Source organism: Talpa europaea, assembly GCF_964194135.1.
Source record: "Talpa europaea genome assembly, chromosome: 3".
Taxonomy (NCBI): Eukaryota; Metazoa; Chordata; class Mammalia; order Eulipotyphla; family Talpidae; genus Talpa; species Talpa europaea.
In genome coordinates, this window is record NC_140069.1 from 119,553,027 (window position 1) to 119,569,788 (window position 16,762).

The 16,762-nt window shown below is 43.2% G+C and overlaps 1 protein-coding gene across 1 annotated transcript in view; it reads right to left on the bottom strand.

Annotated features, from left to right (window-relative positions):
* Positions 1-16,762, bottom strand: part of LAMB1 (laminin subunit beta 1) — a gene marked incomplete at both ends in the record, with an annotated part of 69,901 nt that overhangs the window by 29,022 nt on the left and 24,117 nt on the right. The window contains 8 exons of the mRNA XM_084229979.1: positions 729-892; positions 3,673-3,904; positions 4,115-4,258; positions 4,956-5,160; positions 5,584-5,707; positions 5,918-6,045; positions 8,018-8,176; positions 9,804-9,939. Coding sequence (XP_084086105.1) covers positions 729-892; positions 3,673-3,904; positions 4,115-4,258; positions 4,956-5,160; positions 5,584-5,707; positions 5,918-6,045; positions 8,018-8,176; positions 9,804-9,939 — 1,292 coding nt within the window. The remainder of the gene's footprint in view (positions 1-728; positions 893-3,672; positions 3,905-4,114; positions 4,259-4,955; positions 5,161-5,583; positions 5,708-5,917; positions 6,046-8,017; positions 8,177-9,803; positions 9,940-16,762) is intronic.

Below are 16,762 nucleotides of genomic sequence, written 5' to 3' on the forward strand. Positions count from 1 at the left end.
AGGGCTGGGGCAGATTAGGAGCTAACCATCTAACAATACAAAGTCAACCTGATATTAAAATCCTGTCCAAGAATTTCAGCAGGACTGAAAAAACACCGCTGCTACGCGAGCAACCTGAAAAATGGGGTCCTGAGTGATGACCAACGTCTCCTTGTAAGAAATCCTGAAATTATGTGCCAACGTTTCCTCTACAGAGCCAGAGATACAAAGAAACAGTATCTGCAACAGTGGCAGCAAGAAATAAAAGGCTGAAGTTGAACTACACTCATTGAGTGTTGACAGAAAACGTGAGTTTAACAAACACTGAAAAATATATCTAGCTTTGACAGACACAGCTGTCTGGGGACTCCCTGGGAAATATGCTTTTCCTCTCACCACTTGGTCACTTGTTTGAGACTCTTCTGCTGGAAGCTGAGTAAGGGAAGGGAGAAATAAAATGTAAATTAATCTTTCTTCAGCTTAATAACAGGAGAGTGTTCAAAGGAATTTGCTCATGAATCTGCATGAGCTTGCGACCCTGCTCTGTGTCCGACATTATCATCATAGAGACCCAAGGGTTGACTCAACCCTCCATGCCACATAGGAAAAGAGCTTTTATATTTTAGATCCCCTTCAATTTTAATTAAGAATTGAAAGGTAAAACTAAACTGGACCACTTCATCTGCTTTCTTCACTAACCAGCAACTCATACAGCAACACCTTTCCTCCAGGGTCTGCACATTATTTACCAATGTATCCAGGACTACAGACACACTCGAGCTGTAAAGTAACCGGATCCTGGTAACAGCTACTGGCAAACTGGCGTCCACTCTCAGGACCATCTGGGCAAGGACAAGGTCGGCAATGATCTCCTGAGCCAATGATGGGATCACCATAGTAACCAGCCAAGCACCTACATCAGCCAAAGGGAGAGAGTTATGAGCCTCACCTGGTACACTCCTGTTACAAGGAAAAGTCTTAGAAATTGCATTCTGAGAACATTCATTCCACATTCTTCAAGTTTCCACAGGGAGGACTTTCGGCTCAGCAAGGATCCTCAAAGTTCCCTCCAACCAGAATTTCCTGGAGGGCTTGTGATGAGATAGATTGCCATGTTCTTCCCTAGCTACTGTTTCAGTAGGTTCTTGCTTTAGCTGATCACAAAGTGAGGACCACTGATGAGGACTCCCCTTACCCTGGCCTTAACTGGTCCCTCACATCCCTCCCAGAGGAAAAGGTCATCACTGTCCCACCAGCTGCTTGCCTGCTCTGAGCTTCTAGTTGGTTTCTCCTTGCAGGAAGGAGTCTGTCCTTGGAAGACAGATTGTGGTTGTGTCTCTGCCTGCACCTGGAGGAGTGATGTGTTAGCACTTCCGTGGTGGCCACAGGTCTAACACCCTCTCCGGCCTTTACAGTTATGGAAGCAGATAGAGATGCTCTCTGGCTACATAGTCTTGCGTCTGTCGCTCAGGTGGTTTCAACTTGGGCAGGGATGAAGGATGTTATTTATCAACTCCAAACCCAAAAGTTCCCATTTTCCTCTCCTTACAGATAAAGACTCCATGGAGTTTAAATTATGGACAAGTCTTTCACAACTAGCCATTAATGCACTGGGATATGAATTTGGCTTCCTGACCTCTAGTAGGGAATTCTTTCACTAGGACACGCACATCACACGAATGGTGATGAGGCTACTTTTTTTAAATTCTGTAGCATAAGAACTTACAAGAACTTTGGAGATCATCTAATCCGCTCCAATTTTCCACTTACAGAAAGTTGGATATTGGGGCGGTGAGCTCACTCAAGGTTATAAAGCAAGTTAGAAGCAGAAATGGGCCTGGAACATGTGTCTAAGGATTTCTAATTTAGTTTGTTTTTCATGTTTGTTTCTGAGGCAGTTTTTTTTTGCTTTTTTGTTTTGTTTTGTTTTGTTTTGTTTTTTGTTTTTTCTTAATGGGGCAATGATGAAGAAATAGGAGGAAGCTCTTCAGAGGAAATTAACCTTCTATTTAATTAGACACAGACATATTACAAGAACATGTTCCCGAATTAAGTGCTGGGGAAATCGGTAGTGATGAAATAATTTTGTACAATGATTTCTGAGAAAGTAAAGCCTCAGAGAAAACTAGGTGAAATAAATCCAAAGACATGACAGAAACTGACTGTTCATTTCCTGCCTCTCAACCCCGCCCCTTTTGCTTTCTCCCTTGGGAATACTCTGAGTCTAGAGCTTCTTTATAAATTCCTGGGATTGAAACGCCAATAATCTTGGAGTGAAGAAAAGAATGATGACAAATCGGCTCTAGCTAGCAGAAGACCACAGGCTTCAATAATGTCATCTAAATCTAGGGTTAAAAATTTTCCTCCCCTGATCAGGCCTTTTCTCATTCACTTGTAAGAAACATCTTATGAATAAAATCTAGAAACTGTCATAAATATTATCAAGCAGGCCAGGCCATTCTCACAGGATGGTCTCAACACAGCTCAGGATGCCCCCGCTGCCACAGCAGCCCTGTGGATACCACCCCCTGTTCATCTGGGTTTTCTACCCCACTCCTCTTCATTTTAATGTGACTTTCTTCTCTGGGTATCTCTTCCAAATGTTTTCTCCATTCCCCATTGAAAGAACAGTGACAAACAACAGGAAAGAAAAACTGACAGCAACATATTAATTTCTTCCTTGCAGCCTTGTGTAACTGTTTCCTTGTTCTCTTTTTATCACATAATTTTATGGTTAGAAGAAAAAGCTTTTACTCAAAGGAGTTGCCACTGGAACCTCCAAACTCTTGAATACCATCTTAGCATGTAGCCAAAAGCTACTTCTTTGCTTCCACGTACATCTTCAAACTGTAAGTTAAACCCATATTCAGTTTTCACCCACAATTTCTCTTCCATCTGATGAGCAGCTTTTTCACTGACTGAAGCACTTGCTGAAAATTTTAAAACAAAAATCCCATGTAAAGTAAGGGAGTTATTAGAAGAGAGGACATTTATTCAATGTCTTAGGACTCCAAATGAGCAAGTTCTCAAGCCATGTCTGTCTCTCTGAATTGGTAATCAACAGTGTATCTCGGCAGGTCATTTCCTCAGATGAATTATTTCTATTCCACTGGGCTCAGCTGTCATGTTCTCAGAGGCACAATCTGTGTCCTCTTCCTATTGCATCCAGTGCAGAGCTTCGTATCTATAGTAATTATTCTATCAGCACACACTAACCTGCTACTTTACACTTTTCATGTGGTCTCCTGGAAACTGGCCGCTTGTAATGCTTCAAAAAACAAAGTCATTTAAAATGACTAATCCTGTTTGGATTTGGCTTCTGCTTTGACCCAAATTAAGCATTAAGATTTCACAACTCTCATCCTAGGCCAGAACCTGTGGTGACAGGAGATGATTTCTACACAGATCTATGGTGACTCCTGGGTGACACCCCAAAAAGGGTACATTCAAGTGGCTTTTGTGCTCTGCTGCATCCCTACCACCAGAACCACCCCTGGCACAGAGAAGGTGCAAACAAAATAAACAAAATGTATCCATGCACTGGATAAATGAATGAATTCCTAGAAGCTACTGAGATGGTCAGCAAGGAAGGAGCCATCTGGAGCCTGGTAGACATTCATGCTCATCTGGCTACGATGCTGTTGCTCAGCCCAAAATGTCATTCCTCTCTCCCTTGAGGCCATGTCCACTCACCTCTCACAGTTGTGGCCCGTGGTGTAGTCCTGGCAGTTCACGCACTCGCCCGTCACCGAGTCGCAGTCCTCGGCGTGGCCATTGCACTGGCAGGGCTGGCAACTCGGAAAGCCCCAGTACCCGGGCAGGCACTGGTCACACTGCCGAGCGTACACACCCTGAAAACAGTGGCACTGGCCGGTGATGGGATGGCAGAAAGCATTGATCGATCCCTGCATGTGGCACTCACAAGCTGAAGGAAAAGGCAACCGAGAAACCACCGTGAGACGGGAAGAAATGCAAACACACGTGAGATGTGAGCACCCTTGTGCCCGGCTTGCAACATTTACGGGCTGGCGGGATCAATTCCTGAGGATGGCCCAGCTTCTGAGGCTGTGCCACCCAAGCCAGCATTTCTCAGTTAATCTGAATGAACCCATTACAGTTCTCCTGATGAACCTACGTTTGCATCCGCTGGGGCCAAAGCCAAAGGTGCCAGGAGCACATCTGTCGCAGGTTCTTCCAACCACATTGGGCCGGCATTGGCACTGGCCTCCGTTGGGGTCACAGACGGAACTTAATGAGCCTTGAGGGTCACATTCACAAGCTGCAGAGGAAAGAGATGGGGCCTGTGATACAGAGCAGTCACTTCTCTCCAGAAAGACGAGTGCAGCGTGTCACGCCCGGTTCTGAACTGGTGGGTCCTTTCCTTGGACTCTCCCTGCTCCTACAGCCCTTGCTACCTTGGCTTATCAGAATCTTTATTTAAAACAGCATCACCCCTGTGATGACTGGGAAGGAAGGATGAGGAGACAGAGTTGGCAGATGATAGCAAATTGTGTAGAAAGGATCTCCCTTTGCCTTCAAAGATCAAATATCAGAAGATGTCAGATAAATGCCCAGTGACCTTTGGGGGGTGGGGGTTGTTGGCCTGACCCTTCAGAAAAACAAATGTCATTTATATGATGCTCCTTGGATTCCACTCAAACTCCCCACCCTTGTATGGAAATGCTGTATCTTCCTGGACTTGTCCCCTGGTCACCTGATTTTTGTGTATTGCGTGAATACTGAATCCATTTTCATAGTCCACAGTGCTAAACTATTATTCTTTGGAACCTGATTCCACTTTCGATCACTAACTCTATCATTAAAATAGTCCCCAATATAAAAAATAAAGCAAACTAGTTAAGACACAATTTCTTTTGCGCTGACTGCCTAACCCAAACTCTAGGGCTTACATTCCAGCGTCCACATGATGTCAGATGCACCCCTAGCTGCCAAGAAGGAAAGGATGCAGTACCTACCCAGGCCTGTCTGGTGTAGCAGGGCAGAAATGCTAAAGATTATGTTTCGGCAAACGTCAGTCATCGGCGTTTTTACCACGCTTCTGCTGTTTTCCAGACATCGGTACCTCTGGAAGGTTTCCCAGACACTGTTGGTAACTAGCCCATCTCCAGAACCTCCCACAGTGAAGATGTCCAGTGATTTGCAGAATGGCATGAGAACAAGCTATGAAGAAATGAGAACAGCAAAATACTCTTAAGGCTCCTGTGTCATCAAGGAAGGCAATGAAGAATGAAAAAAAGACAAAACCAAAAATGCTTCTTTGACTCTTGATAAGTAACAAATTAGACTGAATAAAATGAAAACCTCACTCTTAAATATTCTTGCCAGAAAAGTTTAGGTAGACCTTACAGAGCTTCATGGCTTTTGAGATGTCAGTTTTAAAGCACTTCATATTTTCAGAATGAATCACCTTGCGTCAATCCCTCCCAGAAGGTGTGGTATTCAAGTAAGAAAGCAAAGCAACCTCAGAGGCAAGAATGATGGATTCTGCTTACTCAGTATCACCCCTCCTCAAACCCTGCAGGGGACCTGGGATACTATTTTGCCCAGGTTTCCCTGCAAGGTCAGAAACCATCCACCACTCACAGAATCGATGAGCGTGTAGGGGCTGTCCACGCCGCTGTCCGAGGAGGTATACTGGGGCAGCTCCAGCCTCACCGTGTAGTTCACGCCCTTCTCCAAACACACAGGGCGTGGAAGCACCACATACCTGCCCCCAAACAAAAAACAAAATTAAACAGTCAGCACCCAATCAATCCATCAAAGCTCCATGTTCACCACCCCCAAAGAAAGTAAGTAGATAGCCAATGTTTGGCTCTAGTTCAGAAATGGTGACTCTACAAGTTGCTATACAAGAGATAAGGAAAAAAGTTAATTTGCCCATTAGTTCTGTTGACCTGCAAAGCGCAGTCACACTGACCTGGAGCCTGGAGATAAGGACACCACCTGGTTGTCATCATCAGGAACGGTATTACCACATCTGCTGCTGGTTGGAATCTTTCCAGGTCGCTGCACCGTGATGACAGCTTTCTCCCAGTGGTCGGGGAGCTAGAATAAGAAACAATCAAAAAGGCCCATTTGTGCTGGCCCATTGCTGCCTGTCTTGAGAACAACCTCTCCTCATTGGTCATTAAGTTTAAGTAGAAAAATGCCTGGTTTCCCTTCCCTCTTCCATTTCCACTGCTACTGCCTAATACCAGCCCTAATCACCTGCACACCTAACAGTCTCCACCTGCTCTCCCAGCCCCCTGTGATGTCCCTTCCAGGCCATCTTAAAGCATAACTCAAGATAAATCCCTTTCAAAACCCTTTATTAAACACTAATGCAAAGGGATACATGCACTCTTATGTTCATTGCAGCACTATTTACAATAGCCAAGTCATAGAAACTACTTGAGTGACCAAAGGCAGATGAGTGGATTAAGATTCACTATATACACACAATGTAATACTACTGAGCTATAAAAAAGATGAAATTTTGCCATTTGTGATATCTGGATGGAACTAAGAGGATTGTGTTAAGTCAGAAGGAGAAAGACAAACACTGGATGATTTCATCACTCATATGTGGAATATATGAACAGACACAAGCCAACCCTAGAAACCTGACTCAGAATTGAGATTACCAGAGAAAGAGGGGGAGGCTGGAGGGTTACTGGGGCTTTGGTAGTGGGTATGGTGTGACAATCTACTTTTGTAATGTCCATACAGTGATGTAAACCAACATTACCTCGATAAACAGATTTTAAAAAACCAAGCCCTGACTAGCTTCCTGTCACTGTAGAGTCCAAGTTCTCTTCTTGACCCCAGCATTCTTCCTAACATCTCCAACTCCAGCCCTTACCTGGCTATGTGAAAGGCCTTTCCAAGTAGTTCTCCTCTCTGCTCAAGGTATTCCTTAACTTTCTTTTAAGTCAAAATTCCAATCAATGCTTCAAAATCTAGGTCTGATTCTTTATCCCCCCAACTAGTTCATTTTTCATTGGCTTACAGTCACTGTACACTTTTTAACACTGGTTTACAGTACTGTACACTTTTTCAGAGAAAAAGGATCACACCTCCTCAGTTGCCTGTCATCACACAAGACCATCACCAAGACACCCTCCATCCTCCCCAGAGTCCACTGAAATCCCTCCCCCCCCCATACTGTAACTTCAATTGCCAAGTCAGATTTCTAAAGTTTTTTTTATAGGTTTGCTTTTGTCTGACCCTTTGCTTTGTTTCTCTATGTTCCACATATAAGGGAAGCTATTGGTATTCATCTTCTCCTCCTTGGAACTTATTTCACTTAGTATTTTCCCCTCCAGTTTCATCCAGGTTGAAAATGGCAAGATTTCATCTCTTTTTAATAACTGAGTAGTATTCCTCTGTGTCTAGATACCACATCCTCTTAATCCACTCCCCCACCCTTGGGCACTTAGGTTGCTTCCATAAATTGGCTGCTGTAACCAGTGCTGAAGTGTGCATGTATCTCTTCAAATTAGTGTTTTTGCATTCTCCGAATAGATACCTATGAGTGGGATTGCTGGATTATATATCGCCTAAAAATCTAAAAATTGATCAATTGTTAATAGTTTGAGAAACCTCCCTACTGTTTTCCATACATCTGAGTCTTTCTGAAACATTTTGGCACCCCCTGGCCCAGCCTGTCTGGTATAAATATCTCCATTTTTTACCACTGTTTTGTATTTCTGCTCTTCTACTTTCCACCTATAGCCCTTTACTACAGCTAGGAGCAAGTTTCCATCTGCGGGCAGTGCAGCCCTGAGGGAAAGAGCGTATCAGATACACTCATCACTACGTCAGTCCCCAGCAAGTTCAAGTGCCACACTTGGAACAAGAGCTCACACTAAATACTAAAGAAAAAGATGCCTTTTAATTTACATGGAAGTAGAAAATCAGGTTGATCTAATCTAATAAGCTTCCAAACTTTACAGAGACTAGGTCTATTAGAAGAAAGATTTTTCTACTAATCCCTCTCCCCTCACCCCCATAGTCCATCCACACAGGGTTTCTTTACCTGAGGCTCATAGCGAATTATGATCTCGTACTCCATGGAATATGGTATGTTGTCAATAAAAAACTCTAAATAAGCCCCTTCGGGTACTCGGACAAAGCCGGCTCCAGTCCAGGAAGGAATCCGGTCCTGGACATACTGCCGCTCCACTATGCTGACGCCCTGAGGACAAGGAGACAGGCAGGCAGGTTACTCCAAAGGAATCCAGTTAAAGGCTAGGCTTGACTTGAAATGGAATTCACTTAAATGTAAAGGCCAAAGAAATTCAAAGGCCCCAAAGGTCCCAAACTGTAGAGATAGTGCCTTTTTTTCCAAGTCAGTTTTCCCACTAGACTATACAAAGTTTTTGATATATAAACAGGAAATTGGTTTATTAGTTATGTAGTTGAAGTAGCCTGGGAGCCCAGAGATCAGACTCAAAATCTCAGGGTGGACATTACCTGCTATAACCAGAGGAAGGAGGGTAAAGGAACAAGAGACCAGTCTAGGAGTGGTGAGCCATCTCCCAGATCTTCTGACAGGCTAGTAGAGTAGCTAATGGATTTATGTGTCTCACTGGCATTTGTTTCAAGCTCCAAGAATGAGTGGGGATACATGACAAATGCATGAATGTCACTGCTGAGGAATTCGCTCCGACTGTCCCTGACTGAGACTTGATCGATTTGAGTGGCTAAACTCATGCGTTTGTGTTCTCAGGATTATTACACAAGATCTGTGATTAGTCATTGTCAAAGATGGAGTCCTCCGTTCCTTGGATGGATGTGTGTACAGCTTTTCCTATCAAGAAGTGAAATCTGTGTCACCCACCCCTGAATCTGCTCTGGCCCTGGCATCCATGTCCAACACAACACAAGGAAATGACATTCTGGGACTTCTGAGCCAGAGACCGGCAGGTTCTCATTCCCCCTTCTGGGAAGTCAGAGGTCATGTAGCAGTTCACTAAGCTGACCCCACCATGATGTGAGGTGTCCCCCCAGAGCTGCTGGGAGATATCACCTGGGGAAAAATGCCCTGTGACTCCCCAGCTGGTTCAGCCACCCCCATTCCAGTGCCAGATATATATTTTAAGTTCCTGAATTTTGAGAAGATCTATTATGCAACAAAAGAAAACTGAAGCAATATTCTGAATATCTCTCCCAGAATCAACAATGGAGCATAAATCTAAAAAAGAATGAAAGAAAAAGTAAAAAAAAATCCCAACATCAAAAACCTTATTAGTGAATGCTCCTAAGTCTCTGTGGGTTTTAGGTTTATCTAGTTTTAAACATGACCAGAAGGCATGGTTCTGATCTTTATAGTCACAAAAAGAATTACAAAAATGATCCTTTTATTTTTGATAAATTTGACGTGTTACACTTAGCAAATGTAATGTGTATAGCATGCTACTTTGATATGCTAATATACTACCATATGGTTGCCATTGATGCGGTATTTCTCATACTACACCATTATAGTGTCATACAATCACCGGTCACCATCTCAATGAAGGATCACATATACAAGCCTGATCCCAATAGGCTATCCCACATAGCAGGGGTGGGTAGTAGGCCCTACCACCTCGATATGGACAATTGCACCTTATGATGTCCACATAATGACAAAATCACCCAACAAATGCATTTCTCCAAATGTATCCCTTTCATTATCAAGTATCCAGTCTCTGTGGTGTGTTTACCACTCATTATGCTGAAATGAAAAATGCTTCAGTAGCCTCTTTGTATAATGTGCAAATGTCATCACTGCCCCCCAAACACTGCTTTACCAACCTGGCAAGCACTCCCTTACTTACAGGCCCAAAGTTGGCATCTTCTGCTTCATAGAGGTAGTGATCCAAAGTGGTAAAGTAATAACCAGATTCCACTTCATTGCACTGACGCCCGATCATGTGAGGTCGACACGAGCACTGGCCTGACTCGGCGGAGCAACTGCAAGGGGAGCGGAGCGTGTCAGCTGTGCTCACTTATAGACCATTGCACGTAGATCTATGCTTGCCATTAAACATACAATGGGGTGAAACACTCATGAAGATTTTTTTTTAGTTCCTTTAGAAATTAAGTACATGGAAAAAATATTGCCAAACTCCAAAGCTGAAAGCTCGCGAAGACTTGGGTCTCTTGTCCTCTCTCATCACTTGTGTTTCATCCACACATTGAGGTTTCTATACGTAACACATTCTTGCTTTAATCTTTTATCTGTTGCCTTATTTCCAACTACAAACCCTTCCCAGGCCTGAGACACAAACATCTAAGTTCCTGAAAAACAGCTCCAGCTCCTCTGTCCCAGTGGTGGTCCAAACCCACAGAACCAAGGGGGCGGCACTCAATTCCACCCACGTGCTCTCTTGGGGTAAGACACCACCATCCACTGAGTCACCAAGTTGGAAACTTATTCTCTAAATTCCTTCTTGTCATTCAATCAGGAACCAAATACCATGGCTTTACCTGCTGGCACCTTGAGTATCTCTTCTCCCTTCCTACCAGCCCTCCATGCCATGCCTTTCTTCAGCCTTCACACGCACCGTTAGTCTTCTATTTGGAATCCCACTTATGAGTCTTGTTCCAACTTCCCAGCCCCAGCCACTGTCCCTCCACATAGCTGCCCAAGTGGCCTCTCTAAGATGCATGAACCTGATCTCCTCCATGCACACCGGCCCTTGGGGAGATACTGCAGGCCTTCCACAGTCTGGTCATTCTTTGCCCCTGAAGCTTTCTCTCCTTGTTTCTCCAAACCTAGTGAACTACGTACTATTTCTCAAGTGCACAGGGTGGTTCACTTCCCCTTCTGTTTGCTTAGGCTCTTTCTGGATCCTGATTGTCCTTCTCTTCCTTAGTTACCCAGCAAGGAGCCATCTATTCTTTTGAGAGTGAGCTCACAATGATGCCTGCTGTGGCACTTCCCCATGACCCCTCCTCATCCTAAAGAATGAACCACCCTTTGGACACCACCTCCCTGCAGGAGGTGATGCCCTCTTTTTCACAAGAGCTACAACACCGGCACGTAGGAGTACAGTTGAGGCACTGTAGCTTCAAATCCTACTTATTTTTCAAAGCCCCGGTCAAATTTCACCCCTTTTATGAAACTTGTTTCTTTCCTTCCCTCCACCTTTTTCAAGTGGTGTTTTCTAAGACCTTACTTGGCCTTTATCTGTATTGTTAAGACATGTGTCATTTTCTTGTAACACAACTGACAGGCCTATCTAGCCCTACCACTGGTCTGTAAACTCCTTGAGGGCCTGGCTTGTGTCTTATTCACCCAGGGAGTTACCCCATTCCCATGCCCCAGGGCACGGCCTGATGTAAAGGAAGCCCACTCAACACTGATTGAACAAATAAATGCATGAAGTGTAGGCATTCTGAGTAAGTGGAAAAAAAGAGATTTAATGTAAATAATAAACTTTTATTAGTCATTACTGGTTTCATAATAAAGGCTCTGGACCAACTATAATATATTCATTTTGTCCTCTGCCTGTCTCTTCTGTCCTGAGCATCGTGATTTATTATGTACAAGGTAAAACCAAACCACATGCATCCATTTTTTTGTTCAAGTCAAGAAGTGTTACTTTAAATCCATTCAGAGTTAATTATTTTTTCTCATTCCCACATTCATTTTAAATCAAGTACCTAAAGGAATTTACTCATAGGAAAACTGAACCCTCAGAGGTTTATGGAAAATGTCCCCAACAGCCATCATGGCCTAGCTGAAGGCTTCTTCCTGTATACCATATAAACCATTTTTTCCCTAAAGGAGTATGAATTCTTAACATCCCACAGCCAATTCCCAGAGGCAGAAATCTTGTTCCAATTAGGACCTAGCCAACTTTTGGCACAGTCTACCAACAACAGCCATTTTCTGAAATCCAGGCATCAGACATTACATCATATAGACAAAAGAAAATCTTTCCTTTCCAGATGTTTGTGACCAAAACACAAACCACAGAGGAAGAAAATGACCCGCTCCCTCGCACACTGCCCCGGAGAGCACGCAGATGAAGGTGGTGTTGAAGGCAGCAGGGGGCAGGTTCCTGAGGCTGCCTTGGGCTTGCAGCAGATTTCTAAGGAAACAACTCAGGACAGGCTGATCATGAGTAAAGAACTGCCTTCTCCCAGTCCTGGCAATCACCTGCCTCTTTGTGTCCACAGACTTAAGTGCTGTCATTGATAGGCAGGGCTCCAATTCAACACCTACTCTTTCAGTGAACTCACTTTCCCAGCCTTCCCTCCCCTGCTCCCCAATCTAGTCCATCTCTCACTTCCAAGCCAATCCCAGCCAACCTTCCCCTAGTGCTTCTTTGATCATTTCACAAAAACCCAAGATGTTTCTTCTCATATCAAGTCACCGTCCCCGGTCTCCAGCAGCCTCCACAGGCCATCGTCTCTCTGGTGCCACTTTCAGATGAGCCACACTCCTCCAGCTTTTCCAAAAATATTTACTGAGCAAATATTGCTCCTGGAAGCTATGCTTCCTGGTGTCAATAACCTCAACATTTCAGCCTATTGTCAACTTTCTTCTGACTTCATCCTTACTTCCTTGGTGAGTCCACTATATCTGGCTAAATGATAAAGAAAAATGTACAACCAGAGAATAGTCCTTGTTTGAAAGAACTTACCATCAGGTAGATAAACAATAAAACAATTACACAATATAACAAATCAAAATAGAGTAAGAGCCATAGAGCTGTGTGCAAAGAAGTATGAGTATAGACATTGTCTAAGTGATTGAGGAGACTGAATGGGGCACCAGGAAAGAGGTGGCTCTGAATGTTGCAGAGAATTTTCATCGACCAAGACAGGAATGACCAGAGCCAGGAGGGGATGGTCAAGGTCAGACAGCTCTTGAACTTACCACACTCACTCTCATTTCTCTGCACTCACAGGTCTTTTTCCTTTCAGCTATAAGGCCTTTCTGCCCAGCTGCCACATCTTTCAAATCTCATTCAGCTTCCAAAGACCAAGGTCAAATCCTACCTCCTCCACATTGACATAAAAAATTCAGTACCTGCAAATTATTCTTCCCTGTGTTCAAGTGAACACATCTGATAGAAAAGGGACACTTCATCAGTTTGTATGTTCCCGCACAAACTTCCCTGTAACTACATGCAGATTCAATTCATGAAATCCATAAGACAGAACAATAACATAAGACAAAATAAACCATCCCCCAAAGATGCTCCTGTCCTCATTCCCAAAATTATGGATTGTTACCTCTTGTGGCAGAAGACACTTTGCTAACATGGCATAAAGGCCTGGAGATGGGGGGGTTAACCTTGATTCCAGGTTATGCTCAATCTCATCACATGAATTTTTAAAATTCGTGATGAAAATTGGGCTAGGGATGACTTGGAAGGATGTGACCTACCACTGCTGACTTTGTGGACAGAGGAAGGAGGCCATGAGTCATGGACTGTGAGAGAATTCTAGAAGCTGACAGCTAGTTCCCACAACTGAAAGGAACTGAATTCTGCCAACAACTCAAATGAGCAGAAAACAGACTCTACCCTAGGGTCTTCAGGTAGAAATGCAGCACTAGTTACATATTTAGCCCAGTGAGACCATGTCTAGCATAAATAACTGCTAAGAAAATAAATTTAAATTGTTTTAGGCCACGAAGCAATGGTTATCTATTGAGGCAGCAACAGAAAACTAAGACAGGCCCTATTTTTTCTCAATGGGTGATGGTCAAGATTATTTCTTAAAAGCATGGATTCCTCATAATTAGAACATTTTTAAAAGTTGTATTGGAAGGAAAATTCTATTGTACTTAAATAGTGATAAACAGAAAATACGGTACAGTCTCAACTTTATTACTAAGAAATTGAACTAAGCATTAAGGGATTAAAACCATCATTCCTAAGATCTACCACTCTGCTCAACACTGACATCGCCTCCATAATTCTGATTACAAATAGGAGTGGGTTCCACATTGACAAGCATCAGCTATTTAATTCCGGGCACCCTCCCTCCTCTCACTCTTCCAACCAGTGAGCTTCCTTAAAGCAAGGGGTGGTGTTCCATAACCCTTTATGGCCAGTGATTAAGGGGATAGATACATCATAATGATTCCAAGTACTGATGAAAGTGTCCATCTACTCCTGCCCTGGTTTCGAACTAGAACAAATCTCAGTTCCTCATTTACTGAGTACCAACAAGGCCCACTGCACTGGGTACAAAGGGAGATTGAAAAATAAATAAGACATGAACCCTGCCCAAAAAGATCTTCTGAATATAAAAAGCTGTAATACAAAGCAAAATAAAATAAATGCTAAAAGAGATGCGGGGGAGAAAAAAGGTGCACAAATAAGATGTTTTGAGACATCAAGGGAAGTTTGGGGACTTCAATGTAGGAAGCAGAGGTCTTCAAAAAAAGTGGTGGGTTTCAAGCCAGATAATCAAGGTTCTAAATATAATCGATAAGTGATTTTGAAAAATTCTGTTAAGAAGTTTGTATTTTCAATATTTTTTAAGCATTAACGTAGCAACTACTGCCACTAATTCATCTTTATTCATGAAAGTAGGTTATCTACTAGACAAAACGTCATTAAGTTGGCCTACTGAAATCAAGTAAGTCTTACTTTAAAATACTCCAGATTTCATATTAGCTGTAAACAGACACAGATTACTAAACTTTTATTATTCTATAAAAATCCACTTGACTCATTATTTAAAACATTTAAAAATTTGTTCCCACTTCAAATAATTTTTACACAATTTCTGGCCTAAGGAATATTAGGGACCATATTAAGAGACTGCAGAGCCTAAGGAGCACATATTTAATCTTTACAATTTAATCTTTTATTTTTCAAATTCTTTCACTTAATATTTATTCAATATCTACTATGTGTCTAAGGCAAAGCAAAGGAATATTATCATATAGGAGATATGTATGTGTAGTTACAACGAATCATTCAGCAAGTATTCCCTGAGTGCCTGCTATGCGTCAGGCATTCTCCAGTAGAAAAGGGGCTCCCGAAGGCCCAGCCTCTATCACCCTCACATGCCTCCTGGAGAAAGACTCGTATGGGGGATGACGTTTAAAGGGATCACCACAAACCCCAAGAGTCACAGGACTAGGGCATCTTTAAAAAGTTTTTCTTTGTGCAGGTGTTAATGACGCCAAAAGAGAGGGCATCTCACCAGTCATTAATCTTGTCAGATTACTGACTTTAAAATCTTCACTAACATTTTTTGCTTCACAAACTCTTGATTAGCACACTCTGGTTTTTATACTTTTTTGCAGGCAAGACTAAGGGTGGGCCAGAGATGGGCCATGGGTGGATTTACAGACAGGAAGAATGTGTGAAACAGAAATAAGAGAGAGTGTAGGAAACAGAAACCATGCAGGATAAAGGAACAGAGGACATTCCTGAGTTCATGACATCATTTGGAGAGCGATGTATGCTGTATTCATCTAATCAAGAAAGGCTTTAGGGGCCCTCCCTGGGGCCAAAGGGGTTAAGACACAACCTGTGAAGCTATCTGTAGCCACTGCAGCACGAGTTGGCCAAGGAGCTACCCACATGGCACAGCAGACCTCTCCTGATTTGCCCGCTGCTCTCCTCGGCAGTGTATATCAGTCATTCCTCCTGTTCTGTTCCCCTCTCTGTGTCCAGTGAATCCTCTCACCCCCACACCTCTGGCCTGTACCCCAGTTCTTGTACACATAAATAAATAAATCTTAAAAAAAAAAAAGAGGTTTTAGAAGTGATGACAGCTTTGAATTGAGGAATCAGTTACTAAAGGAATCAACATGTGTTCTGGGAGTCACAAAGGAAAAGTTAAGAATTGGTCCCATAAGCAGACTAGGAGTATGTCTTCCTTCCTGGCCTTTATGGAATTGCCCTTGCTTCCTGCCCTCTGGAGGTTTTCTAAGAACAGAAATTCACTAAGTGTCAGGTGCTACATGCTGGACTGAGTTTAACTGAACAATCTGGAAGAGAACAAGTCCAGATACGGAGGCCAAACAGAACATGTTCTTGCGTCCTAAAGCCTTACTCTTGCCAGTCAACTACTATGGGGTTGGGAAATCAGCTTGTAAGAGTCATTTCTGAGTCGACGAAGCTTGCTCAGTGAATTCCGTGTGTTCTCTCAGGGAAGATTTAGGGCCACAAGGAAACATCTGTCTATTCTCTCAGCAGTCACTTGCACTCTCTTTACCAGATGTTCTGAATCAGATCCAGGAACAAACAGAGAGCAAAATTCTCTTTGACTCAAAGGTGATTAATACAACTCCCACAAATTTAACATCTTGCCAAATGTGTAATCTGAAAATTTTTAGAGCTTCACATTTCAGCTATTCAAGGAGTTACTAACACATTGAAGTTGCTAAAATGACTATATGTAATTTTCTACAATAGAATTGGATGTTGAAAAAATAAAAGGCAAAAAGATTCTTTATACAAGTACAAATGGGAGGCCATTTTCCATCCTCTAGCAAAAAATGAAATGATTGATGATGCCAACTGTTCATAGGAATGGGAAGAAGCTATTTTTGTAATTGACTGGTAGGAAAATGAACTAGCATAGTCTGTCTGGAGAGCAATCTGACATTTTCTATTGAAATAAGGGACATGGGCCTCCCCGGTGGCGCAGCGGTTGAGCGCTGGGTTGCGAAGCTGCCCGTGGCCTCTGCGGCGCCGGTTCGATCCCCGGCTGCTCTCCGGCCACCGGAGGAGGGTCCCACATGGCGCGCAGACCTCTCCTGCCGCCCGCTGCTCCCCTTAGTAGTGTGCTTTGGTCCTTCTGCCTGCTCTGC